At 35.5% G+C, this 27,598-nt stretch overlaps 4 protein-coding genes across 4 annotated transcripts; 2 read left to right on the forward strand and 2 right to left on the reverse strand.

Annotated features, from left to right (window-relative positions):
• LOC143919439 (protein FAM50 homolog) lies at positions 1–4,280 on the reverse strand. Its single transcript, XM_077441756.1, has 6 exons — positions 1,962–4,280; positions 1,685–1,843; positions 1,394–1,598; positions 1,168–1,322; positions 982–1,094; positions 1–901 (listed from the first exon to the last, which is right to left on the reverse strand). The coding sequence occupies exons 1-6, from the start codon at positions 2,304–2,306 to the stop codon at positions 802–804; spliced, it is 1,077 nt and encodes a 358-aa protein (XP_077297882.1). The 5' UTR covers positions 2,307–4,280; the 3' UTR covers positions 1–801.
• On the forward strand, positions 3,072–13,386 carry LOC143919438 (uncharacterized). The gene is made up of 9 exons (XM_077441755.1): positions 3,072–4,496; positions 4,849–5,962; positions 9,246–10,561; positions 10,771–11,090; positions 11,294–11,509; positions 12,071–12,571; positions 12,675–12,764; positions 12,863–12,907; positions 13,174–13,386. The coding sequence occupies exons 2-8, from the start codon at positions 5,674–5,676 to the stop codon at positions 12,897–12,899; spliced, it is 2,769 nt and encodes a 922-aa protein (XP_077297881.1). The 5' UTR covers positions 3,072–4,496; positions 4,849–5,673; the 3' UTR covers positions 12,900–12,907; positions 13,174–13,386.
• Positions 13,387–15,868: 2,482 nt separating this feature from the next.
• On the reverse strand, positions 15,869–20,522 carry LOC143919440 (uncharacterized). Its single transcript, XM_077441757.1, has 2 exons — positions 19,620–20,522; positions 15,869–17,469 (listed from the first exon to the last, which is right to left on the reverse strand). The coding sequence occupies exons 1-2, from the start codon at positions 19,926–19,928 to the stop codon at positions 17,101–17,103; spliced, it is 678 nt and encodes a 225-aa protein (XP_077297883.1). The 5' UTR covers positions 19,929–20,522; the 3' UTR covers positions 15,869–17,100.
• Positions 20,523–22,941: 2,419 nt separating this feature from the next.
• On the forward strand, positions 22,942–26,942 carry LOC143919192 (uncharacterized). The gene is made up of 2 exons (XM_077441407.1): positions 22,942–23,192; positions 24,000–26,942. Exons 1-2 carry the CDS (start codon positions 23,085–23,087, stop codon positions 25,356–25,358), a joined length of 1,467 nt encoding a protein of 488 aa, XP_077297533.1. The 5' UTR covers positions 22,942–23,084; the 3' UTR covers positions 25,359–26,942.
• Positions 26,943–27,598: the final 656 nt, after the last annotated feature.

Below are 27,598 nucleotides of genomic sequence, written 5' to 3' on the forward strand. Positions count from 1 at the left end.
ATACTTTCAGTTAACACATTAAAGGTGTTTGTGGAGAAAGAAGGAATCGGCGAAGAATTCATTTACAATGCTGATGAAACCGGTTTACATCTGAAGAAACTATCCAACAAATCTTTAGCATCAAGACGTGAAACTACGGCAACAGGGTACAAATCTAGTAAAGAACGTGTCACCATAATGGTGTGTGCCAATGCAACAGTTATACAGACTCCCACTGTGTCATTGGGAAATCAAAAACTCTCAGGTGCTTTAAAAATATCAGCAGTCTTCCGGTTGAATATCACCAGAAAAAATCCTGGATGAATGGCGAAATTTGAATGTACTCATCTTTGAATATACTGCATGTACTCTTCTTTCTGTTGTGATTTTTTCGATTATTCGGACTACCTTCATCCCCAAATTAGTCCGGGTAATCGAGGTTCTACTGTATGTACATATCTATGGGACTAAAATAATAAAAAAATATATTTTGAAATACATTCTACATATATTTAGAATATTATTATCATACAATTTTTAACTTTAAGTGTAATTATCCAATTACAATGATTATTCGACTACTTTTATAAAATCCATATCAGACTCTAAAATTGACTCTTGAATACATTTGTGTTTTAATCTGTCAAATTAAAATACATTCAACTTTAACATTATTAAAAGCAAAAAAATTCAAACTTCTATTATTTCTAAAAACGGTCTGTATAAGTAATAAAACGAACAACGAGAAGGCATCAGAATTGCGAATAAGGCAACTTAATTTATTACTTTGCTGTGTATATGTATATTTATTTATCAATAATTCTATTTTCCTTTAATTGTGTATTTGGTGTACGTTTTTGTAGGATCATAAGGCTCCCAGCGAGATGCAGGAAATATGTGCTTATTTCTTTCATACCATGATCTGTAATAGCATAATACACTTATTATTAAATCAAGAAGACAAAAATGATTAAAAACAAAATGGAAATGAAAAAAAATCACCTCAACAAAACTTTTCCAGCGTGAGAGTCTTGTTTCTCTTGGGTTGCATCGTTCATCAACCGGATATCATCAGCAACGTCAAATTGAAATAATGGTCCGCTTTTCCCTCTAGCCTAAAGCATAAAATTTCATTACATTTATGATTCATTTCATATTTATTTACATGTGTACAATATTAAATATTACCTTGGTTACAATGAAGTCATAAAACGTATAATGGTGAGGTAAAATAAGATCTTCTTTCACGTACATGAGTTGGTCAGCAGATACAGTTTTCAATTCTCCGAATTCAGGTCGCAAGGTTTCCAAACAACGTTGCAAAAATTGATACACCGAATTGCCTTTAACATAAAGTTCAATTAAAAATAAAAATCAAAATTGTTTTTCTTTCATTTTATTTCAAAATATTGACCTTTTTTCAATGTAACATTTCGTCTATGTCCCGAACCATCCCAATAGCTGAACGTTACGGTGATTGGCTCATCTTTCATAGCCGCTTGAGTGAGAGCCCATTCTAATCGTAATTCCTCTCTCAATTTAAGATCCGCTTCTTCTCTATCTCTATCCGGTAAAAATGATGTATCTACATCAGGATTCTTCTTTATTTTTTTTGCAGCCTGTGAAAATATGATGTGTAAGCATAACCTAAACTAAAATATACATACATACATACACAAGTTCATGAAAAAATCGAAATAATTACTGGTTCTTCTTGATCTTTCCAACTTTTTGTGTCCTTAATATCTTCACTTTTATCTGATACTATACTGTCTGTGTCATTATTGTCATCATCTTCATCTTTTTCGTCTTCTACCTCTTCGTCTTCTTCATCATCCTCAACTGCGAAGGATAGTGCTTGTATCTAAAATACGGCAAAAATTTTGTTTTATATTATGTATATTCAAATTGCATTGAATCATCTATGTAATAACTTGGATTGTATCGAAGGAAAAGTTGTATGGATTAAAAATATTACTTACTTGTTGTTTTTGTTTGTTTTTTTGGGCCTGCTTTGCTTCAATTTCCTTCAACCTCTCTTTATCCTTTTCTGCTTTCTTTTGGGCCAACTTTTTTTCTCTGTCTTTCAAGATTCGTTCTTGCTTGGCTCGCATCTCGTCCAAAGTTACCAAACCGATTGTCGAACTCTTTAGCTGTTGTTCGACGGCATCATAATGCGTAGCGAACTTATTTTCAATATTATAAATACGAAAATCTTCTTCGATTTTCTTTTTTCTAAGTTCCAACTCTTGCTGTGCTTTCTCACGCTTCTTCATGAGCTGCATGGCTCTTCCCGCTTCGGAGGCCGCTCCTTTATAGTGTGCCATCGTGTCTTAACGAAAATTACAACTGCCACAAAACAAAAACAACTGCCACAAAACAAAAACAACCACCACCAACACCAGTACTAACAACACTGGCTCACAACACGTCCTCGCTGTCAAAACCAAGCCGCCATCTTGTTTTCACTACAATGCTACGAAAATACGACCATATACAAGTTACAAAGAAAATACCAAAATCAACATTATAAATTAATTCAATTCAATTGGAAAAAGCCTTAATTATATTATTTTAAATTTTATTCGATGAGCTATATATAAGGTTGTCAACAAATCGTTGTTTTAAGGTCTGTTCATACTTAACAGCACTGCACGGCTTCAGCACTGCACGACTCCGTTTCAAATACGACATTTTATTACATTTCTATTCATATCTACCTACACGTCGCCGTCACGTCACGTTTACAGCACTGTGACCGAGTGCAAGGCAAAATCGGCTTACTTATACATTACAGGCCATGACGATACGGCGCAATATTGCTTACGTTGTATTGTCGAGTACTTACCATATGAATGCATACACGTGCATTCGTAGCTACGCGTCAGAATACAAGTCAGCAAAAATGTTTCGGCGTTTATTGAACGAAAAATTATGTATAATCGCGTTTTTGTTGGAAGAAGAAGCTCAAGAAGGCAATAAAAAAGCACAGAGGCGTTTTGATGTGCATCCCATGTTGAAAAATAGAAAAACCGAAGAAGAGTTTTGAACACTGTATAAGGAGCTTGTGGATGATGGACAAAATTTTTTTTAAATATTTCCGTATGAACCGATACCAATTTGAAACAATACTGGATAAAATAAAAACACAAATCACCAAAAAATCTACAAAATTCAAGGAAGCATTGTCAAAAAGTCATTGTCAGCGCCAAAACCATGTCGAAAGATTGAACAGCTGTCAACTGTCACTATCGATAATTGGTCCAAAACAGCAAAGCGGCAGACTCATGGCACGTAATTCGCGTGTATATCTCCACGATGGCCAAAAAGACGGATACGATACGTTGTCGGATGTTGCTGTAAGGTATGAACAGGAAATGTCGGGTACTGCTGTAAGCCTGCCGTGGCGTAAACGTGACGGTTGAAATGAACATACCCATACAAAATGTACCAAAGAATACTTTTCGTACGGCCGGATACCTGCTGAAGTCGGTACGTGCCGACTAGGTATGAACAGACCTTTATAGAACACGCTCTCTTTTTCAACAATATTCTTGGAGAAGGGAAATTAACTAAGAAAACACCCGCGCTATTAGATTCAAACATCGATATAGAATATATGGATAGGCCTGTAAGACAGGGAAGGTATGTTGACCGTATCCTGGTCTAACGAAACACGTGTTGTGTAGTTTGAAAGAGGATCGTTTATTTTTGTTCAATTGGTACAATGGTTATTGTATGTACGAAGAGGTTTCTTCGGAGATGTGATCTAGTTGAACTCTAGAGGCTCACTCTGCCGGTGGAGGTTGCTGCGTTGCTTTATAAACGTTTTGGGTTTAAGTGTGTCGTGTGCACATCTTTTGTTCTTGGTACTCGCGCTGCCCTAGTTATGCTGCGAGCGTGGTTTTATGGGTTCATACGCCTGGACGTAGTTCGTGGTTTTTATGGGTTCAGTGTGTTCTTCCTTTGTTTCCCAGATACGTGTATAGAAACACGTGTCGACCTTTTGACGAGGCGAGCGTGTGCCATGCGTTAATGACTTTCCTGGATATGTGTCGCAGTGACCTGATGAGATCATTTCAGTTGTACTATATGCCTACAGGCCCTTCCATAGAAATTTGTACCGTTTATCATGCACCCTTTTTTTTGATCTTTCGATTTTCGATCTTTGCCTTCCTATATTTGCGTTTTCGGGCGTTTCACTTTCGAGCCCGTGAGGGACACCGCGCAATAAAATGGTAATTGGACTTATGGAGGATGAACGAATGAGACGACTGGCATGTTAATGCACGTGTTTATTATATGACAGCTGAAGACAGAGTGAGTAGCGGCTCTCCGAACCCAGCCGGGTTGGTCCCCACTCGCAGGAAGGCAACCAAACTCGACCATGTCGTATAAGCGAGCCGCCACAGACTATTCGTCACATTGGGGTGGTCACAAAGACAATTTTTGCCATGAAAATCGCGAATACTCAATATTTGGCACTCAAGTTCTCATTACTATGATAGTTATCGTTAGTATTGTGGCGGCTCGCTTATACGACATGGTCGAGTTTGGTTGCCTTCCTGCGAGTGGGGACCAACCCGGCTGGGTTCGGAGAGCTGCTACCCACTCTGTCTTCAGCTGTCATATAATAAACACGTGCATTAACATGCCAGTCGTCTCATTCGTTCATCCCCTATACTGGATCACGTCGGGGTCACCAGTATAGGGGATGAACGAATGAGACGACTGGCATGTTAATGCACGTGTTTATTATATGACAGCTGAAGACAGAGTGGGTAGCAGCTCTCCGAACCCAGCCGGGTTGGTCCCCACTCGCAGGAAGGCAACCAAACTCGACCATGTCGTATAAGCGAGCCGCCACAGTATTATAGGGGGGTTGAAAGTTTTGGACCGTTTCCCAGCCTATGGAAATTCAGTTGAATTTTGAAGAGGATCTTTATTACTCGATTAATACAGGTGTATTCGTATGTACAGCGAAGTAGGTAAAGGATTCACTGGAACGAGCTAGGTCGAGTTCCTGAAGCTCACTGGCATCTGGGGACGATGCACTGGTTTATAAAGGTGTTGCTTGAGCAACGCGTAGCTGGGCTGGTGAGATCACGTTCTGGAAGATTCCGACGGGGTCGAGGTCTTCCTTTGTGTTCTATGTTTGATGCGTAGGTGTGTAGCTCCTTGGGATTTCCCGTATACTCGTGATTGCGTATCTGGAGCGAGTCGAATCGCCTTAATGGGTAAGCTGGACGAAGTATTTCAGCCACGGCTAACTTTCGTGTATGAGAAGAGGACGCGATGATGTCATTTGTACAGATTAAGTTCGATGAGGGAAATAGGTGATATCACAAGTCGTGCTATATCTCTACAGTATGATGGACTTTTCGGCTGCCAGATGTTCCGTTATAGAGATTTTAGTGACTTTGTGACGAGTAATTTGTGGCCAGTAATCACCGAACCCGATAAAATACAAGACGTACAAAATGAAAGCATGGCTGAGAAGTGTGTTGTTACGATTGTCACACGTGACGAATGATAGTAAAGTGTGGTATGTGCGAAATGTACAAAAGGTACATGCATATAATAGTAGATCGGATTTCGTGCGGTGGCTCTGGTCAATGCTCAGTGCTCAGTAGTCAGTGATCGATGAACGTTAGTCTCGGTTGAGATCAGGTGAGTTGGCGGTCGCCTTTTGTCATGTCTCGTCCTTGTGAGGACGTCATCGTCATTTCGGACGCCGAGGAAGGCGAGCTGGTGGAGAACGAGTCGGACTCGGAACCGAATTCGAACCAAATATCACACGCACAACCAGAACCCCAACCCCAACCCCAACCGCAACCGCAACCGCAACCGCAATCAGAGCTGGTGGAATCCGACCGCGAAGAAGGAGAGCTTCCAGACGACGAGGTGCAGCTGATCCAACCCCCGCCACTGACGTCTCCCACAAAACCTCATCCAGACAAAACCCACTCGAGTGTCAAGGCTGGTAAGTGTCACCACACATCACACACCACACACCACACACCACTACTACTACTGAACGATCGTAATATGCACAATTTATTACGACATAAATCATATCAGCAATCTTAGTATTCCTATCCGGACTTATTTTGACTGATATCTAGAGTTTGACTAATGCTCAAACTGGGTGTAGGTTGCCACTCTCTGTAGTAGTAAAAAGCATTAGTCATTTGCCATGTGGATTAAAAAAAGACATGAGTGCCGGTTGACGGTAAATATTGCTATCAGTCGGTAGTAGGGGGTCTAAATTTATCGTTGATTCGGTAAATTTTTAATTTAATACCTGCTTACTGATTATTTTTATGTCATTAAGAGGGCTGTACACCCGAAACCTTAATTTTGTTGCCGTTCCTTTCTTCGATATATATCTTCTTCTTTTTAATGCCTTGTCCGCATCCGGACGTTGGCGACCACCTCGTCGATTATTTGAATATATCCGCATCGGTCTTCAGCGGCTCGGAACAGCTCTTCGGCGCTCATATCGGTCCACATGCGCATGTTCATATATATATTGAATGTGCGCATATATTGAATATATTGAATGTTCATATATATATTGAATGTTCATATATATATATATATATATATATATATATATATATATATATATATATATATATATATATATATATATATATATATATATATATATATATATATATATATATATATATCGATATATATATTGAATGTATATTCGACCAGATGATACGTATTGTAAATCGACAAAATCGAGGTTTCGTATTCTCCAATTTTCTCTTCCGAAACTGTACCAATTTTTAAAAAAAATTTCATCATCGGTTTGAGAAAGATATTTTCTATGTTTGTGTGCTCGTATTTTTTTTAAAATCGACTGTTAAATAAGCACGCTGGACTCTTTTCGTGGGTGTAAAAAATATGTGATTTTATAGATGGCTCCTAGCTCCTATAAAAAATAACTAATCAAAAAAATAAAATGATAGAAACATGCCAATGGTGGATATCTGTAGCATATTAAAAAATAATTTCTCTAGTGCCGTAATTGAGGAAGGGAGAAGTGTAATACGTTTGTATGGACAAGGCGCTGGTGTCCAGCCCTCTTAAAGGTAATATAATATAATTCAGATACCGCAGGTCAAAATCTACCGTTGAGGAAGTACTCTACCAGCACTACTCTTTCTCTTTCGTCGATTTCGACGATTAATCTTTTATCTCCTATCTTCTGTGCTGTACACTTGTTGATGCTCGTGTAGTTATTCCAGTCGATGGTCGAGTTCTTGGTTATGCCTAATTCCTCCTTGTATAATTTGATCGGCTTCAATTCTTTGGCTTAACGATATAAGAAACGACTGTTGCCGAACCAATTTCCAATATCGGATGCCTTGACATAATAATTACAACCTCATTTCATGTTTTATTGCACATAGCATGAGTTCTGACAAGATTCCTCTATTTTGTAAGAATGCCATGGTATCATCGGTAGATGGAAGAGCAAATATGTTATAATAGTCTTATTAAAAAAAAAAATGCCTATAGATAATGAATAAATCATTAGAAAAGCCTGGTAAAAAAGTACTGACTTTTGTCATTTGTCCACTTTTTAAGGTTTAAAAGATTATTACTTATAGAAGTATGTTTGAAAACATTTTGCAGTTCCTACTCTCGCAAAAATTTGTTTTAAAATTAATGCCAAATAAGTTTTGAGTTACCATATCCATCCCCTGCTGGATGAAGTCCTTTTCAACACGCTTCCACTAGTCTCTGTTTTGTGTAACTCATCTTCACTACGGTCTTCCCTTTACCCTTTTGCATTATCTCAGGTGTCATTCTAGTACTTCTTTTGTCCACATTTCGTCCATTCTTCTAACCACATGGTCCTGCCCATTGCCATTTCAATCTCATCACCCTATCCACTATATCCACTTCCCTTGTCATATTTCTTACCCACGTATTCCGCTACCTCTTTATGTCTTTCCTCATTATACCAAGCATAAAGCGTTCCATACTTCTTTGAGTGCATTAGACTTTGTCTAACATCTTGGCGTTCACTCCAAAATTTCACATCTATACATCATCACTGGCAAAACAAATTGATCGAAGATCTTTCTTCACGCTTTGAGTCTTAAATATTATATAATAGCAATCAATAACGAAGGCACTAAGATAAAATCCATAAAATTGATATCTTGAATATGTAATTGTTGATATTTTGAATAAATTGTGTAAACACAGTGCGTGTTTGTAATCTGTCTTGAATAAAATGCAGTTATAAATATACAAAGTTTGCAAATACTGATTATAGTTTGTGTATTGTAGTGCGCAGAATACTGAAATCTTGCATTAACAAAAATTTGAGTGCAAATAATTGTCTATTAAAATTATTATAATTACAGTGCGGATTGTGTTTAAAGCATGAATGAAAAAATGACCACAAAACGTGTGAAAGATTACATTCATAATACACGTTCCAACAGAGTTGCAAAAAAAAGGTTTCCTACTAAGGTAACCCTTTGAATGCTGGCCAACGCCGATCCGCGTTTTGCCAACAAGTCCATAGACCTGAAAAACGCCGATAGGCGTTGTATTTTGAGCATGTACAAAGTAAACAAGAATACTACCCGCTAAGCCTTTCCAGGTAGCATTGAAAAAAAATGCATTGAACATGGGTCGTGTAATCCATGTCAACGTTTATAAATACTGGTTTACACCGGAATTTCTGAATTTATAACCATAGGAGAATTCCCTGATGGAAATCCCTAGCTGCTGAGTATTTTAGATTGTGGCTTGGCATTTAGATTGTGAACATTACATTTTAACAACAATGAAGAAGAGGGAACTAGTTTTGGAAAAATGCATTCATTGATAGACTTCTTTTGCTTATTTTATATTGTTGCAAGATATAATAGAGAGTCTAAACACATCAAACTCCAAACTCGAAATCCTCGACGGTAGTTATCTAGGGTTTGTTTGGGTTAGCTACAATTTTTATACCTGCTTTCTATTGGATTTCAAAATAATTCTAGTTGGAAATGTTGGCGAAATTTTCAGCGTGGAGGGCTTTCAACAGAAAAGACGTTAGCACTCAAAGGGTTAACAAAAGCCTTAACGTTTTTTTTCATTCATGCCCTAATCACCTTCTGCCTATAATTATAGTATCAATTTGCTTAAAAAAATATAAAATTTCGTAGTTGATTATTCTCCAGTTTCGATTTTCTTCTTGTTTTGTATATTTTGATGTTTTTACACATTCTGTGTCCCAATTTCAGATCACTCGGTAGAAAATTTTTATTGTGAAAAGATTGGTTTGAAAAGATCGCATAATGCGCAAATTCGACAAAATCGAATTCGTTTCCACCAAAGAACGCAAGGCATGCACAAAAATCACTTTCGAAACATCCAAAATCCGAGAAATCGACTTTGGCGAGGTCATTCGCACAATCGTTTCGCAATACCAACTCCAATCAGAACCAAACAAAAACAAAAACACCATAGGGTAGAAGAAAGCAGCGATTCCGAGCCGGAATGCGCTCCGAAAAAGCTAACCAGCTTGGCGATATCGAGGAAATCCAATAAATCGTCTCTCAAATCCAGACTTTCGAATATGATTAAGTATTCATCCAACGTAGGGAAACGCAAACGTTTGAAGAGTAACACAAACGCAAATACCAAGAAGCTAGAAAACGGTTCTTCCAATTCGTTCAATAACGACGAGGAATCACACAATAGAAAAAAACAAATAGATGCCGGACAGAACGACATGTCCGACGAAGACTTGGACACTTTGAGGGAATTGGCCCTCAAATCTAAAGTCAAACGCAATGAAAAACTGTCAGAAAATCAATACGAAATAGATATGCAGAAAAATAACAGCGATGACAATAATGTCGATAAAGAGTTAGAAGAATTGAGATTAGTCGCTTTAAAATCAGCCATATTAAAAAAGGCTAGTAAAAGAAAAAAGATCAAACGTGACGACAAGCGTAGCAAAAAAGAAAGACGATCTGTTTCTATATTAGACCCCGAAACCGACCTCGAAGATGCCGCCACGACTGATTTTGTGCCTGAGATGATGCTAGAAGCAAATACAGAGAATCTTATGTACGATTACAACAATATTTATCAGTTTTACTATCCACTCTATGACAATCTGAGAAACGATGAAAATAATATCGTAGATCCGTCCAATTCCAACAAAGAAAACAATGAAATCGAACAGAGTAATGAATCCGACGACGAGGAGCTGTTGCGATCCCATCTCCTGGCATCGATGAACAATCGAAAAATGCCGTCGTCGTGTGTCTCAATAGAGCCTCCGAAGAATAAATTTGAAAATGACTCGGATTCTAACCTTATCGTCAGATTGGGCGGGTCGGATACGGAGAGCGAATGCGAGACTACGAAAAATTTGGCCCTTATGCATAAGAAACTGTCGAATCAAAACGACTTCCAGCGAAATTTGGAAGTCTTTCTGAAGGGTGCACGTCAAAGTGTCACCGAGAAAGATTTAATCGCGTTAGAAAACAGAAATAGATTGACACATAGCAATACAATGCTAATTCAGAACCCCTCGGAACAACTCATGGTAGAATTTTTTTCACACGGAAATATAATGAAAGTTGAGCTACGAACAACCCGTCAATGTGTATTGTCACAGTTTATTGTATTAACTCGAATATTTACTAATCGGCGTACAACTTTCATTATACTTCTGCAATCAACACTATTTATTATAGTATTGCAAACTGTTTGGAGAACCATTTTCTGTATAATCTTATTGTGTACCAATTTCAGGTGAAATCTCCCGCTAATCAGAGAGAGCACAAGATGCTGCTCGAGCGACTGGTCGAACTTGAAAAGTCGAAGCTTGCTCAGAAGCAAGCTCTCAAGAAAGCAGTCGAATTGCAGAAACTTAGAAAGAAAGCCTCGTTCATGTACCAAATAAAGAACGGCGAAAAGAATCAAATGAATTCTGATATCATAAAGAAAGATGCAAAGCGCATCTTGAGACCTTCGTTGCTCACAAATAGAAAACCTAGCCTTACTTTAGAAAACAGAACGATTCAATTCGATAACGGTCATAGAGCATTAGAACAGCAATTAATTTTTTTGAGGTATAAATAAATTTATTTACGTAACATTCAAAAATTGCATGTGCAAGCTGTGTAAATGTGTAAACTATGCACTACATACTATGCAAATTTGTATTAAAAATTCTCAGAATCAAACTTTGAATAATAATATGTGTACATAGACGTTGCGCTTTTCGTGCACACTTGTTTATGATCGAATTTCAATTTTTGCATTATATTATTAGGAAGAAAATAGCCAACCAAACACAAACTGTTAAAACTATACAAGTGGAAATGAAAGGTTTGCAAAAGAAAAAGGAAGGTTTGGTCGCTCAAATACGAACTGCGACATTTTCATTGAAAAACACGGAAACTTCGTTGAATCTCAGTCAACGGTCCATACAGATGGCACATCGTCAATTGACCCTTTTGCAGAAGCAGCATTTATTATTACAGAACAGGTGATTTTTTTGTTATTCGCTTGGAAATAATTCGTGTTTGTTCACTTTTCGTATTTTTTTGACCTTGGAATGTTTTCATTGTTCTTAAATTATGATAGATAATCGAGATTAGTTTGATAAACTCGCTAGAACTTCGTCTAATCAAAAAGTTTAAGATAGTAAATTTTTCTGGGTATAAGTTTTTAATACTAATAATTAACGGGTACCATGAATAGGCCATCTTAAATGAATAGGGCCAACCCTAACTTAACCTAACCTAACCTAACCCTTAAATAAAACGTCAATTTTTATATTTGTTACTGGCAACCGGTTAGACCGGTTTGATTTGTCGGGCGAACGCCGATTCTGTCGTGCGGGCTATTTTAGAGATGTCAATTAGTGTGATTTATTTTACAGCCGTGCGAAAAATATTATCCCTTAATTGGCTATAATGTAATAGATAAAAAATTGTTCTATCATAACTTTAAATAATTGAAAACATACAAACAATCTGACAATATGTTATTTTAATCAATAGTAAGTAATTAAATAGATTGATCTGCTTTAAAATTGCCTTTATAGATGCAATAAAATTGCACCCAAAAGAATTATCAATACTTCTGCGGTACCAAATTCAAAAACAAAAGTAAACGAAATAATCATATCAATGCAACAAAAAGTTGCACCCGTAAAGGAAAATAATAAAGATATCATATCAAATACGGCACAAGAATCTACTATAGTTGGAGAAAAGAAAACTGATAATTTAGTTGAAGAGAAAATGTTATTAAGTAATGACTCAAAAGAATCAGTAAAATCTATGGAAATTGAAAATTCTCCAGAAATAAATATTGAAAGCAATAAAGCAGAAAATAAATGTTTAGTTGAATGTGATGTATCTTACAAAGTTCCAAGTGTGACCAAAATTGTTATTAATGATATTTCAAACAAAATAGAAAACACTGGTTTAAGTAACAGTTCTACTGAAAATTTATCGATGAAATCTATCGATGTTGATAAATGCGAAAGTTCATCTTTCATGGAGTACGAAACACCTTTGCTAGGAATCAAATCCAATCAAAGGCAAGTATAGTTGAACTTATTTGAGATTTAATCTTACAATTTTCGTTTTTGATTTAATAAAAAAACACTTTCACTGACATTATTTTCTATTTTTTTTTTTCAGTTGGACGAATGACCCACAGGCGATATTGTGTCCGTTTGATGTTGGAGGATGTTGCAAAGACACGTCCTGCATCTATTTTCATCCAAAGATGTAAATTACCTGTAGCAAAAATACTACAGAAAAACGTGATAAAAACATGCCATTATAGTTATTAATTTATATTTTTTATTTTATTTGACGCCACGAAGATATGAAGCAGTTGACCTGTCGACATTTTATCAGTGAAGCCATGTGTAAAGTATCTCAAATAGATTATTATACATTTCTTACTCATAATTAGCTCTTTATTGATTGTGTGTTTTGCTTAATTAGTTTTATAAACAAGTGATATTAGATAAAATAACATTTAAATTAGATTGTAAATATAGTACATTGTGGTAACTTTTAGTCACAAAATATACCAAATGGTAGATTTACTTGCCCCCCCCCCCCCCCATTTCCTTACTAATATATTGTACATTTATGCATATGTGAGTGTGAAATACCTGTGTGATTTTAGTTGGTGAAGTGCATCAGTCCATTTTGTGTAAAAAAATAATTATGGGAGCAGTGGTAAGTGTTACAATTATTTATAGAGATATCATAGAATATCAACAGGTTTTTTTGATATTTTATTTAACAGATGCCACTTTTTCCGTTAACGCACTGCTATTTGAAAAAATTCAATGTTTGAACAAATATTTTTTTATTGAATAAAATACCAAATTATTATATTTCTCTGTGTTTTATTTTACACCATATTGTCACATTGTAACCATAATATATGTATGTATGTTTAATGTGGAATGATTGAATGCTTATCGGACAATTATGATGAATAATCAGATCTTATTTGTTTATATAATTGTGGGTCATGCTCTTTGGCATTATCTTCAAGACCGTAGGTGTTATTTACAGAATTATTGTTTCAAATGATATATGTAAAGTCACATTGCACTTTCGTCCGAATGATTGATTGCTTATCGGACAATTTTGATGAATAATCAGATATTTGTTTATATATTTGCGCATTATTATGTGGATCATGCTCTTTGCCATTATCTTCAAGACCTTGAGTATTATTTGCAAAATTATAGTTCCAGAATACACTACAGATCATTAATAAAATAAATATTTTCTCTTTTATACTAAAAGAAGTCTACATTATAATTTGACTGGCCAACAACAGAGCATTGGAGATAAAAAAATTATTGCAAGGATAGCTTTTTCTATATGGAATTGAGATTACCCAAGCTAAATTGAAAAGTGATCGCTTGGTAGGTACTCGGTTAAAACTAGAACAACGTTGCCAACATATTTTTCTTACAAATGTGCAATTTGTTCCAAAGGCTTTACGCACACGGGTAACTTGAACGCGCACATGAAGAGACACTGGAGAAAAGCCGTTCAAATGTAAAGTCTGCACAAAGGCATTTATTTGTGAAAGCATATTAAACTTTCATATGATGCAACACACTGGAGACAAACCACACAAATGTAACTTATGTTCCAAAGCGTTCATCCGCCAAATGTATCTGAACGCTCATCTCAAAACTCACACTGAGATAAAACCGCACAGATGCAAAATCTGTTCGAAAGTGTTTGCAATGAGCGGTCAGTTAAATGCACACGTGAAAATTCACTCCGCAGACAGAAACTGCAAATGTAAAGTGTGCTCAAAATCGTTCTATATCAAAAGACTCTTAATTGACCATATAAATAAACACACTTTATCTAAAAATATATTAAGTGCTCACATTAGAAAAGCGCATACGAGGAAATAATAGAAATTTTAGACGGATGAAAAAATATATTCCTACTTTTGTGATGCGTTTTAAAGTACAATATATGTATAATACATAATAACAATAGTTGTCTGGTGTTTAATTTTTATTTTCGGTCTCCGTATAACATGTGTATAAACAGACAAAAGCCATTTGTTGACTATGATATCAAATTGACTCAACACTGCTTAAGTCTACATGGAAATGAATACAATATTCTATTTGAATGCTGTTTTACCTTTTTACAATCAGGATCCTTACTTTCAAGTAGTTTCATCCAGCCGCTTTCACCTCACACTGAGGGAGCGAAATGCAAGGCGATGCGGGGTATATCCTCAATATATCCAATATTTAATCGCCATAGTTCTTTATCAACTCAAAATAAAATAAAATTATATCGCGCGCTCATATTACCATTATTAATCTATGCTTCACCTGTATGGAATAACGCCTCGAATACTAACCTTTCCAAGCTCCAAGTAATACAAAATAAATCCCTAAAAATAATTTATAATACACCCATACATACTAACTTGAAAAAACTGCATGCCATATATAATATTCCGTTTGTTACAGACATTACTAACAAACTAACCAGTAGATTCTATGACAGAATCACTAATAACCATACTAACACACTTGTGAAGAGTCTCGGTGGTTACAACAAAATGTCTATACCCTCCTGGTATAAACACAGATTACCTAAACACAATCTGCTTTAGGCCATTGACTTAAGTGAGTATTTAATTAATATTATGTATTAGATGTATTATGAGCATTTATAAGGATTGTAAATAGGTTTTTGAGCTCTTTTTCCTATTATGCTGTACATTAACATTAGAATAATAGAATTATTATTATTAGAATATTAGAATAATTCTATGATTACTAAAGAAATTAAATTAAATTGTAAAATAGAAAATGATCAGTAGATCAGTAGCTATTAAAATAGATATAAGATGTATTGTGAACATAATTTCGTAATAATCAAAAGCATTTAAAAATCAAAAAATCCAGCCGCTTTTTTAATGTAAATTTTTTGCTTTTGAATAAAGTTGAATCCAGTTTACAACTTCTTTGCTTTGTTTAGTATGACAGTTTTTTCAGTATTTTATTTTTATCATAGAAATACGTTAAACACACATCCTTCAACATACTGGAGAAAAACAAGTATGATGTATTCACCGATACTATTTGCTTGGTTGAACAAATGAAAACTCACGAGACAAAATTTGCAATAAAAATCACAGTATACATAGATCTAATATATCCAAAAAAAAAACCCAGATACTACTGGGTTGGCGTCTACTTTCTACAGATGTAATGGTAGATCTGTTCTTATATATTTTATCATTAGAATTTTTTTTTATTTCATACTGTTGCATGGACGTGAAGAGGGGGCTTCCAGAATCGGAGAGAAAGACGCAGGAGGGTTGTAGAAGTCGTTTATTGGTTTGCTCTCGTCGGCGCTCCAGGTCGGAATGGTTTCCAGGCCGAGAGCGCCCCATATTTATACCTGTTGGGCACAACACACATACATACATACACATGTAATAACTATTGGTCGATGAGTTAGGCGATCCTATTGGCCGTTACATACGGCTTATTCATTCGGCGAGGACATTTTGGCGCGAACGAGAGATCAGGTGAACCATCAGTCCACGAGCGCCACCCACCTAATCTCTATGTTACAATACTATATATTTTTATATCTATTTATGTACATACATAAGTGTTACGTTAATTATTTTAATTCCATGCTTACATATAATTTAAGCATTATGCATCAAATGTGATATGTACATTTGTATATTTGCACAAAAAGCTTACTTAATGAATCATATAGGCACTCATTCCGAGTCGAGATACAAAGATGATATCTGTTTAAAGGCATTTGCAACAAAATATCGCTTACGCAGACATATGCTGATCCACCTTAAATTAAAACCACACAAATTTAATCTCTGCTTGAGATCGTTTAAATATACCTAATTAAAAATCCACATGAAAATTCATACACGAGTAACAAATCAAATACTGAACATGAGACATTTTTCAGTACAAATTAACACAGTATAAGCTTCGGCTCTCATTTGGGGAAAACTTATTGCAATTGCTTCAATATTTGTTGTATTTGAAACTATCATAATAACTGACAGTGATTGAGCAGAATAGTTCTGTTTTATATAATTTATAAACCCACATTTCTTATAGCTTTTACGAATAATAAGTAAATAAAGTGAAAGCTTTAAAGAAATTTGTTTATTTAAAATCAATCATTTATATTTTACAATTCTTCCATATCATTAATAATATCTGAAATTATTTCTACAAATTTAGACATGAATGGAATGTTGTCACTTCACCAGAACTCTTTATGTATACTCATGATCTCATTGTATTCATACTCTCAAGAGTGCAACTTCGAACTTCGAACTTCAACTTCAACCCGAAAACAACTTCATCGGATTTTTTCCACGTGAGAATATCGTGTCTAAATATAAAAATCGCATCATGATTGCATCTTATCATTGCATATACTTGTAAACCTTGTAAATCTGGAATTATATCTTTTTCCAAAAGAGAACCAGGAAAGAAAAGGTGGATTTGGAATAGTTCTAAATATTGTTGTTTTTTTTTTACCAAAATTTAATTCATAAATTTTATGAGTTGGGTAACGTTAAATTTATTTGGTTTACTTGATTTGATCTCTTGATAAACAATCCATCAATCTCGTACATGAATAATTCTCTTTCATGATTTGGTAGCTTTTTCAATTTTTTTGCCAGAAGTTTGGTAAATAGATCACACTCGTCATCTTCGTTACTTCTCTTGTTCAAAACATTTTTTAAAATACCAAAAGCCTCTTTCATTTCTTTCGTTGCCTCTTGAAGCTCGGAAGAATTTTCAACTGGCTGAAATTTTTGCCTTGTTTCTGCGGTTTGCCCTGGCGGTGTCCAAGAAACAATGACTTCGTTGTTAACTGGGATAATTTCATGGTTTACCTCCGAGTGATTTTTCGCAGATTCAATCTGAAATTAACAATAAAGTATTTATCAATCACGTCATTCTATTCTTCCAAATTATGTCAACAATGTAAGAGTAAAGGCGAGATGTAGATAAAAATTGAGATTTAAGTCTTTACAAGAAATATTACACCAACCAATGTCAAATACGACTCCATGATTTCTCAGACACCTCTTATCGACAAATACGATAATCGGAGAGTACATTTCATTTTTTTTTTGTATACATGGTACATTCCTATTTATGAGTCACATATATTACTTGGACTTTTTTTATACAGGTTTTATTATAATTTCACTGTTTTATAATCAGATTATCTGATTATTGTTTATATGTATTTATGTATATTTTTTCTATATTACTCAATTGATAGAAAATTACATTCGCTCGTCTAATAAATGGTTCCCGTTTTAATTCTAGTATTATTACATAAATTTGTACTATATTTTCGTTGTTTCTTTATGAATAAATATCTTGTTTGAGGAAAAAAAATACTCCTTCCCCCCCCCCCCCCTCTTTCTGGTCATCATCTCTGGGTTACATATACTGAAACTTGGTCACTCTGTATGCGACTAAACTGTAGTATGTTCCAGTAGAATAGTCTTACGAATAATGGTAACATGTTTACGATAATTTGGTGGAGCAAACTCCCACATTTATCTTCCTATCTATCGTATTGAATAAGATCAAACTCGCATTGATTGAAGTGGTGCGTGCTGGCGACTGCACGCTGGAACGACGTGTGGTGAGGTGACTGGAACACTTAAGGCGAAATCACACAGGGAAGAACGGCACGTCATGTGCTCGACTCCCTGCTGTGGGGGTTCTCCTAGATTTCTTCAAATATGGGGTACACCGTTATCGATCACTGTCAAGCAAGGATAAAATTTTACCGAAAACACTCCAGGAGGTGATTTTGGGACGATGTATGCTGGGCGTGCCATGAATATGTGCAAGGCATGCCAATTTTTTTTCGCATGCTTAAAAGTATAAAAAAAAAAACATGTGCTGCGTTCCTTCCTGTGTGATTTTGCCCTTAAGAGGGCTGTACACCCGAAACCTTAATTTTGTTACCGTTCCTTTCTTCGATATATATATTGAGTGTATGTATATATTGAGTGAATGCGATAATATATATATTGAGTGAATGCGATAATATATATATTGAGTGAATGCGATAATATATATATTGAGTGAATGCGACAGTTGCGCTTCGACCAGATAAAACGTATTTTAAATTGACAAAATCGAGGTTTCGTATTCTCCTATTTTCTCCTCCAAAGCTGGACCAATTTTTAAAAAAATTTCTCCATCGGTATAAGAAAGATATTTTCTGTGCATCTATCGGCGTATTTTTTTTAAAATCGACCGTTAAATAAGCACGCTGGACTCGTTCGTGGGTGTAAAAAAGAGGCGATTATATAGATGTTGGGCGGCTCCTAGCTCCTATACAAAATAATTAATCAAAAAAATAAAACGATAGATACACCCCAATGGTGGATATCCATAGCATATTAAAAAATAATTTCTCTAGTGCCATAATTGAGGAAGGGAGAAGTATAGTACGTTTGTATGGACAAGGCGCTGCTGTCCAGCCCTCTTAAGGTGCAGACACACAGCGTGGTACGCAGTAAGTGATTTTTTTTAGATAGTTTTGCACATGCAAAAAAAAGGCTAGCATGCAGTCTGTACGATCGTGATCTTTCCCAAAACTCATCCCCCTGTAGTGTTTTCGGTGATATTTTATCCTTGTATTGACAGGTTAGACAGTGATTAATCACGGTAATTTATATATTTTAAGAAATGTAGGAGAAACTCGTCAAAATAATAAAATCGTATAAATTAATAATGACATCACAGCTGGAAAACACGAGCACTTTCCGTGCCCACTTTTGAGTGTTCTTACAATTAACGGTAGATTATCGGTTTACCACATTTTAAATCTATTCTTAACGGTTCGGTGATTATTCCGCAAAAAACGATCTAGAGCGAGTCACTAAAATTTCGATCATGGAACCCAAAAACTCCATCAATCGAAAGCCATCACGCGAAATATTGTACTAACGAGAGCTCGAGTGCCAGATATTCCGTGATCGAGATTTTAGTGACTTGCGCGAGATCGCTTTTTGCGGAATAATCCGTTTACCGTTCTTACCGTATGTTGTGTGTTGACAATTTGGCCGAGAAAAGCATCCATTGCTTCATATGCAAACCACACCGGTTTGTAATCTTCGTCCGTAAGTGATTTCTTTTTCCGCAAGTGACTTCGATATGTAGCCATTATCGAGTCTTTTTTCTTCTTCAGCTCTGTTACCGGAACTTGCAGAGCGTCGCTTAAGCGAATCCAAGCATTGTGGCATCTTCTCCTGTCCTTGTGGTATTTATGATTTGGGTCCCATAATATGGGCTCATCACGATACAATTCCAATAGTTTTAGTATGCAATCGTTAGTCCAGTCTCCCATCTTTGGCTGGCGATATTGCACCCGAAACACGGGCTTTCAGTCACACTTGCAGACTGACGCGAACGTGTGGACGCGCTCGTCTCGCCCCGCCTCACCTCATTTCGATTCGCCCCACTCCACTTCGCCTCGCCTCGCCTCGCTGGTGCTTTGTAATTGTATACGCGAGGCGAGACGAGGCGAACCACGAGGCGCGAGAGCGAGACGAGGCGAGTGCGCACGTGTCTACTACACACTCGCACTCGAGCTGTCTCGCCAAATGTGTACACCGTGTATTTCAGCTAACGTCTCCAATGTCGAGCAAACGTCTTTCAACATTTCGCTGCATTGCTTATCAACTACATCTACATCTACTCGCGAGGCTATATGCACGGTTCGGTGATTACTAGTCGAATGTGAACCGGTCACAGGACAACCGGTCGCTGTAGATCGGTCACACGTGATCACCCGTCACACTAAAACTGGTCACGAGAAAACTGGTCACACCCTAAAAGGTCTGTTCATACCTAGTCAGCACGTACCGACTTCAGCAGGTATCCGGCCGTACGAAAAGTATTCTTTGGTACATTTTGTATGGGTATATTCATACCAACCGTCACGTTTACGCCACGGCAGGCTTACAGCAGTACCCAACATTTACCTGTTCATACCTTACAGCAACATCCGTCAACGTATCGTATCCGTTTTTTTTGGCCATCGTGGAAATATACACGCGAATTACGTGCCATGAGTCTGCCGCTTTGCTGTTTTGGACCAATTATCGATAGTGACAGTTGACAGCTGTTCAATCTTTCGGCATGGTTTTGGCGCAAATATTTAAAAAATATTTTAAAAAATTTTAAATTTTTTACGGAAATATTTAAAAAAATTTTGTCTATCATCCACAAGCTCCTTATACAGTGTCCAAAACTCTCCTTCTGTTTTTCTATTTTTTAGCATGGGATGCACATCAAAACGCCTCCGTGCTTTTTTATTGCCTTCTTGAGCTTCTTCTTCCAACAACAACGCGATTATACATACTTTTTCGTTCGATAAACGCCGAAACATTTTTGCTGACTTGTATTCTGACGCGTAGCTACGAATGCACGTGTATGCATTCATATTGCAAGTACTCGACAATACGACGTAAGCAATATTGCGCCGTATCGTCATGGCCTCTAATGTATAAGTAAGCCGATTTTGCCTTGCACTCGGCCAAAGTGCTGTAAACGTGACGTGACCGCGACGTGTAGGTAGATATAAATAGAAATGTAATAAAATGACATATTTGAAACGGAGTCGTGCAGTGCTGAAGCCGTGCAGTGCTGTTAAGTATGAACAGACCTTAACCCATTTGAACCCACGCGGTCAGTTATGAACTTACACGATGTATGCCAGCGTGGTCATTCACGGCATTTTATAATTTTGCGTCGTAAAATAAAGGGATCACTCAGGCCGGCCGTAAAACCTTTCGTTACGCTTGGTTAGATGTTGGTGATGAATTTTAAGAAAGTCACACGAAATTAAATCAGTTCCTTTTGGAGTTTTGAGGGAATAACATCGAGCGCTTTTCGACTTGCAGATATGTCGAAGAGAAAACATACGTAAGTTTTTTATTTTTACATATTTTTTATTTATCTTTATGTTTCTAATACAGTAGGACTTATTGTATAATATGCATAAGAGAAATTGCGTTTATATATCTCATATTCCTGAAAAAAAAAAAAATCAAAAGTCAACGGAGTCGTATATGACTCCTTGGGATAATGACACATATTTTTTTCCAGAGAATGCAATTTTACTACTGCAGAGATACGGGAAGAAATTGATAATTGGGACGAGTCTCAACTTCCGGATTCCACATACATACATATTACCACCCCTGGAAACTGATATTCGGTTAAAGAAAAAAGTAGGGTGGAAATCAATCAACCATTTAGTATAAATATGTATAATAAATATATGGGTGGGGTTGATCAAATGGATAACCATATTTCTAACTATAACATAAGTATTAGAGGGAAAAAATGGTACATGCCTATTCTGTTTTGGAACATCGATGTAGCTGTGAATAACGCTTGGATTCTAAGCAAAAGTTTTGGTTGTAAATTTGATAAATTAGGATTTATCAGACAGGTAACAGAGACGTTGTACAAGTGTTATGGTCAAAAACGAAAACAATTGGTCCCATTCAGACCCGGCAAAGTTAATCAAAATCAAAAGGAAGTTGGAAGACATTTGATATTGGTCAAACAGAAAAGGAGAAATTGTGGACACTGTAAAAATAAAACGTTTTCCGCTTGTGATAACTGTGAAATTCCATTGCATGACAAATGTTTTGTACCGTATCATAATAATTAATTATTTTGTCTTCATGTATTTTGTTTTTACGACTTTTGAACCCAAAATCTCGTTTATGACATTTCTTCTTTTAAAATGGTGCACCCTTTTTTTTGTTGACGATGTGTATACGTCACAATATATGTACCTACGTGTGTTATGTTATGCGATTTGAAAATATCATTTTATCGAAGAGATGCGTGTTTGTTATTTTTAAAATTAATTTTATAAATTTCTTAACAATAAAATTACAAATAACCAGTGAGAAAGTATTATAACTGATTATGTGACTCCATTGCGATTTTTGTTTTATTTTAAAAAACATGTTTCATTAGCCCCAAAGGTCGTTCACGACACCACCTGGAAAAAAATTAAAAATGTTGAAAAATCAATTAATTATCCATCCCTATCCTATAAAAAATATTTCCCATGAAATAACTCAAAGATTTTGGAAAATAAACGAAAAAATAGTCCTGGGCACATGGGACATGTGTTTTCACGCGAGCTCTGGGTTCAAATGGGTTAAAGCTGCCGTTCTGTTAATCTGGCGATTTTAGAGCGGATGCACCAAACCCGTAAAGGAGGTATGTAATAAAAATATATAATTTAATTACGATTGTGTACGATTTTATACATTATAGGAATTGGAATTCGAGACAATTTTGCATAAATAAGAATGTATGGCAACCCTGTTGTCACTCAACGAGAGATCGATCTGATATAACACGATAGATAGATAGGTCAAGGGAGTGTCACTACCCGAGAAAACTATCGATAAAACGCAGTCACAATCACCTGTTGTCACTTTGTTGACCTCCACTTTGACAGTGACAGCACGAGATGGAGTGTTTACTTTGTCTCTCTTTTACACCAGCTGAGTCTTCCATATCTATCCTTGATAACTCTCACCTACTCAAGGATCAAATATGGAGTAGTTGCCGGCTACGTGTCAGTTGTTGTATCATATTAACAAATTGATAATTAGATACATATTATGCACATATTTATTTATTTATTTATTTTAAAAAATCAATACCACAGAGACTTGACAGGTTGCCCCAAAGCGTCAATGTGATTTTAATACAAATAATAAAAATCATAAAAATTACAAAAAAAACATCATAAAAAAAATAATAAAAATCATAAATAAAAAAAAACATAAGAAAATAATAAAAATCATAAATAAAAAAAAACATCATAAAAAAATAATAAAAATCAAGTAAAAAATATGTACACAAAATAAAAACAAAGAAATAAGATTGAAAAATTTATATCGTGCTATTTAGGATGTGTTCCACCAACTCAACATAACTGGCATCGAATAGGTCCAAGTAATGTGCCAGTAAGTTAAGGAGTCGAACAGCTCTCGAGAGGGGGGAGTTCATGAGCACGTTTGATTTAGCCCTAATTGGTAAAATTATATCATGTTTTCTTAAAACTCTACGATTTTCCGGGGCCCAGAATTTTAGTTTCTCCAGGATAGTGGGATTGTGAATCTCTCCTCTAAGTAATTTTACGAAATGTTTCCCAAGAAATAAATCTCTTCTCTTTGCCAGGGAGTTGAAACCCAAAGATCCCAAGACAAAGGCACTAGGGAACAGATATGGATAAAATCCAAATGTCTTCAGATATAAAAATCTAAGGAATTTCCTTTGGACTCGTTCCAACATTAGAGAGTAACGAAGTTGATAGGGAGACCATATAATGTTTATCCTAATTCGCCAAACTAATTTTGTACTGCATCCCCTTTTATAGGTAGACATACACGATCAATTGCCAAAATTGATATGTCTGTTGTGCGAATCAAATTTAAAATTGTGCAGCAGCTTCAAAAGTACATGCATTCAAAATGATAAAATAAGAAGGCGGGAACTTACTCAGTACTTAAAAGCAGGAATTATATCAGATGGAGGTGAAAGAAGAAGACATACATTATCTCAATGTTCGGGTATAAAAACAGAAGAAGTTATATTGGACGACTTGACTTGGAAGGACGAGATTCATACTGATTCGCCGTCCCGTATCCCAGAACAAGCACTAACGTGTCACATCTGTTTAAAACCGTTTAAACTAAAATCCAATTTAAGAAAACACGTGCTAATTCATTCCGGATTAAAAGGTCACAAATGCGAAGTCTGCTTATCATCGTTTGCACGAAAATTAGACTTAATAAGACATCAGTCCGTTCATGCTGGGTCGAAACTACACAAGTGTGATGTCTGTCTTAAATTTTTTACACGAAAGTTTAATTTAGTGGCTCACATGACTACTCATACAGGGCTAAAATCATACAAGTGTGATATATGCTTAAAATCATTTGCACGCGAGTCTTACTTAGTGGCTCATATGCCCACTCACATCGAGTCGAAACCATACAAGTATGATGTTTGTTTAAAATCATTTATTAAAAAATCATGCTTGAGGGCTCATATGGTTGTACCACACAAATGCAAAATCTGCTCGCAGACCTTTACACGGAAGCATTCTTTTGTGGCACATCAGCTAGTTCATACCGGATCGAAACCGTTTCAGTGTGACGTCTGCTTAAAATCATTTATTAGGAAATCGTACTTGGTAGCCCATATGAGCACTCACATTGAGTCGAAACCATTCAAGTGTAATGTCTGCTTCAAATCATACTTAAAAAAGTCCTGCCTAGACAGTCATATGCTGGTTCACATTGGGCTTAAACCCCACAAGTGTGAAGTTTGCTTAAAATCATTTACTCACAAATCCCACTTGGTGGGTCATATGGCGACTCACTCTGGGCTGAAACCACACAAGTGTGATGTCTGCTTTAAATCGTTTACACAAAAATCTTCCTTTGTAGCACACCAGCTTCTTCACACTGGACTGAAACCATACCAGTGTGATGTTTGCTTGAAATCTTTCACGCGAAAGTCCATATTACTGACCCATATTACCACCCACACCGGATTAAAACCCTACAATTGTCAATTCTGTTTAAAATCATATGCAATAAAATCTCAGCTAAAGAGACATATGCATGTCCACACTGGATTAAAACCATACAAATGTGAGCTGTGTTTGGAATCGTTTACGAAGAAATGTTCCCTAGCGAGGCATAGGAATACTCATACTACAATCACTTAAACACTTAACGAAGACTGTTGGGTATTTTCTAATTCCCATTGCTTGTCACTGTGTGATTATGATATTTTATTATCAAATCGGTACAGCTTGGAGTTGAGCAAAACTTATTTGGAATAATGTCATTCTTTTTTAACCGTTTGCCCGCGGCCGTCTTCTATGGAAGCTTTGAGCGACAAGTCTGTAGAGCGGCTGTCTTCCATAGAATTTCTGAACTTTGCACGGGATTTTGAGCCTTATATGCGCCTATTTCAACTGTTTTAAGGTTCAAAATTGGTTGAATATATTACTGAGAGTTGAATGCCATCTATTCAATTTGCTTAAAATGAATATATACCAGTCAAAATTAGTTTTTTGTGGAACCATACTGAAACCTCGTTTATGTGACGTCACGTCTGTTGAACAATGGCGACGATACGTCTCAATTGTATGAAGAATGATTATTTGACAATTAAGCCAAAACTACGAGATATATTATGTGTTTTATTGTTTAAAATAATACTTTATGTGTTAATTAACATATCTGGTTACTTGAGTAAATATTAAAATCTGTATTTAAGGTCGAAAACTCGATTGCCAAATTCGCGAAAAAGGTGCCGCGTACAGGGCTTGTTCGCTATATTTATTGCCGCGGGCAAAGGGTTAAAACGAAGCTTTTATAGATCCAAGTTTCTTAGCATGTCATTAATTTTCAAATATGTATAAAATATGGATTGTTGCTATTGAATGTGCATAAATATTATGTGGTAGTAACGCCGAGTTTGGAGATGATTTGGACATATGTAGTTAGGAATGAATTACCCAAGCCATGTGACGAATATTTAAATGTAAATTTATTTTGTATGTAAGCCATTCAATTTTGATTGTATACAAATCAATTTCTGAGAATCATCACCACTTTGTGATAAAAAGAGGCTGTGATTGAGAAATCTTGTCTCGGGAACTGGCCCAAGCTTAAAATGTTTCTTTTTTGGGTTTATGAGCATTATATTTATTCACTCTTGAAAAAAATACCTCAACAGAACTCCTAAACGAAATTGAGACACAAATATCTAAAAGACAAGTCGTCCCCATAATGTCATTAATCAAAATTTTGCAAGACCTTAATATTGTATTCAATCTGATGAAGCATATGAATTTTTTTCAATTACTTCAAAAAACGAAATATTAAGTTCTGACAAAGACTTTTTAGGAAAGGACTTTTTCTGGATATGAGAGCAGAAAAAAATACTGTTATATTGATAGTGAATGATAATAACTAATCTGATAAATATAGAAAATAGTTAACCTTTATGTCTATAGAGAAGAAGAAGAATTAAAGAATCCATCCTCCAAAGTGTAATTCGAAATTTATTTCAAATAATTAATATTGACTTTCAATCGTTATCAAAGGAAATAATCGTATGTGAAGCAATCGGAAAATAAACAGATAATTAAAAAAGCAGTAATCAAAATAAACAAAAATTTTCGATATCCGGTAATTTTGTATCAAAAAGCAAAATATCCATATCAGATAAGTCCATAGATTGTCTTTCTCATCTATTTTATTTAATGTATTTAAAATTTAAATAATAAATATGTAACAATTAAAAATATTAATGTTTTTGTGCCCTATTAATTTATATATGTTGTTAGTTACTTATCATTATAATAAAAAAAATCGACTAAATTTTAAGAATTTTTTTAGAAGAAGACTAGAGAATTCTCGAAAATTCTCGAGATTCAAATTTACAAGAAAATGAGTTTCTTGAATCTCGAGATTAAATATTCCGTAAAAATGAGAAATTTCAAGCTCTAGTAACAAATGCAGAGATCCACGAGGATCTGAAATTACAATCAATAAGAAAGGTAATCCAAGAATATGTCGGGAAACACAAAGAGAGACTACACTGTCACCCCAATATGGAAGTCATACAATTCACCAAATGAGGTCCTTGAAAAGAAAATAAGTCTCACTAATTGGTAGTCTAAATATAAGAAATTCAGAAGTCTATTTTGTAATCTTTTTTGGGACGAAGTATTGATTCCTTATTGCTTACACACGACCCAAAATGTAAAAATATCATTGGTGAGGATTTATAAGCGGTTGATTCCAGAAAAAGAAGAAAAAAAATTGTTTAAATTGTATATTATTTTATAACAATATACACATATAAATTACAATCAACAAATCCAATTAACAATGATTATAAAATTAATATTAAAAAAACAATGTTTTGATTCACTTGCACATATTGTTCACT

Source organism: Arctopsyche grandis, chromosome 11 (assembly GCF_051622035.1).
Source record: "Arctopsyche grandis isolate Sample6627 chromosome 11, ASM5162203v2, whole genome shotgun sequence".
Lineage (NCBI taxonomy): Eukaryota > Metazoa > Arthropoda > Insecta > Trichoptera > Hydropsychidae > Arctopsyche > Arctopsyche grandis.

Excerpts from the sequence above, each read along its gene's own strand:
- LOC143919439 (XM_077441756.1), bottom strand. The coding sequence starts at position 2,306 with ATGGCACACTATAAAGGAGCGGCCTCCGAAGCGGGAAGAGCCATGCAG. Across the intron at positions 1,323-1,393 it reads AAATGTTACATTGAAAAAAG|GCAATTCGGTGTATCAATTT; the intron begins GTCAATATTTTG and ends TTTATGTTAAAG. Across the intron at positions 902-981 it reads GCTGGAAAAGTTTTGTTGAG|ATCATGGTATGAAAGAAATA; the intron begins GTGATTTTTTTT and ends ATGCTATTACAG.
- LOC143919438 (XM_077441755.1), top strand. The coding sequence starts at position 5,674 with ATGTCTCGTCCTTGTGAGGACGTCATCGTCATTTCGGACGCCGAGGAA. Across the intron at positions 11,091-11,293 it reads CAGCAATTAATTTTTTTGAG|GAAGAAAATAGCCAACCAAA; the intron begins GTATAAATAAAT and ends TTATATTATTAG. Across the intron at positions 11,510-12,070 it reads CATTTATTATTACAGAACAG|ATGCAATAAAATTGCACCCA; the intron begins GTGATTTTTTTG and ends TTGCCTTTATAG.
- LOC143919440 (XM_077441757.1), bottom strand. The coding sequence starts at position 19,928 with ATGGGAGACTGGACTAACGATTGCATACTAAAACTATTGGAATTGTAT. Across the intron at positions 17,470-19,619 it reads TTGTCAACACACAACATACG|ATTGAATCTGCGAAAAATCA; the intron begins GTAAGAACGGTA and ends TGTTAATTTCAG.
- LOC143919192 (XM_077441407.1), top strand. The coding sequence starts at position 23,085 with ATGGAGTGTTTACTTTGTCTCTCTTTTACACCAGCTGAGTCTTCCATA. Across the intron at positions 23,193-23,999 it reads GGAGTAGTTGCCGGCTACGT|GTAGACATACACGATCAATT; the intron begins GTCAGTTGTTGT and ends CCCCTTTTATAG.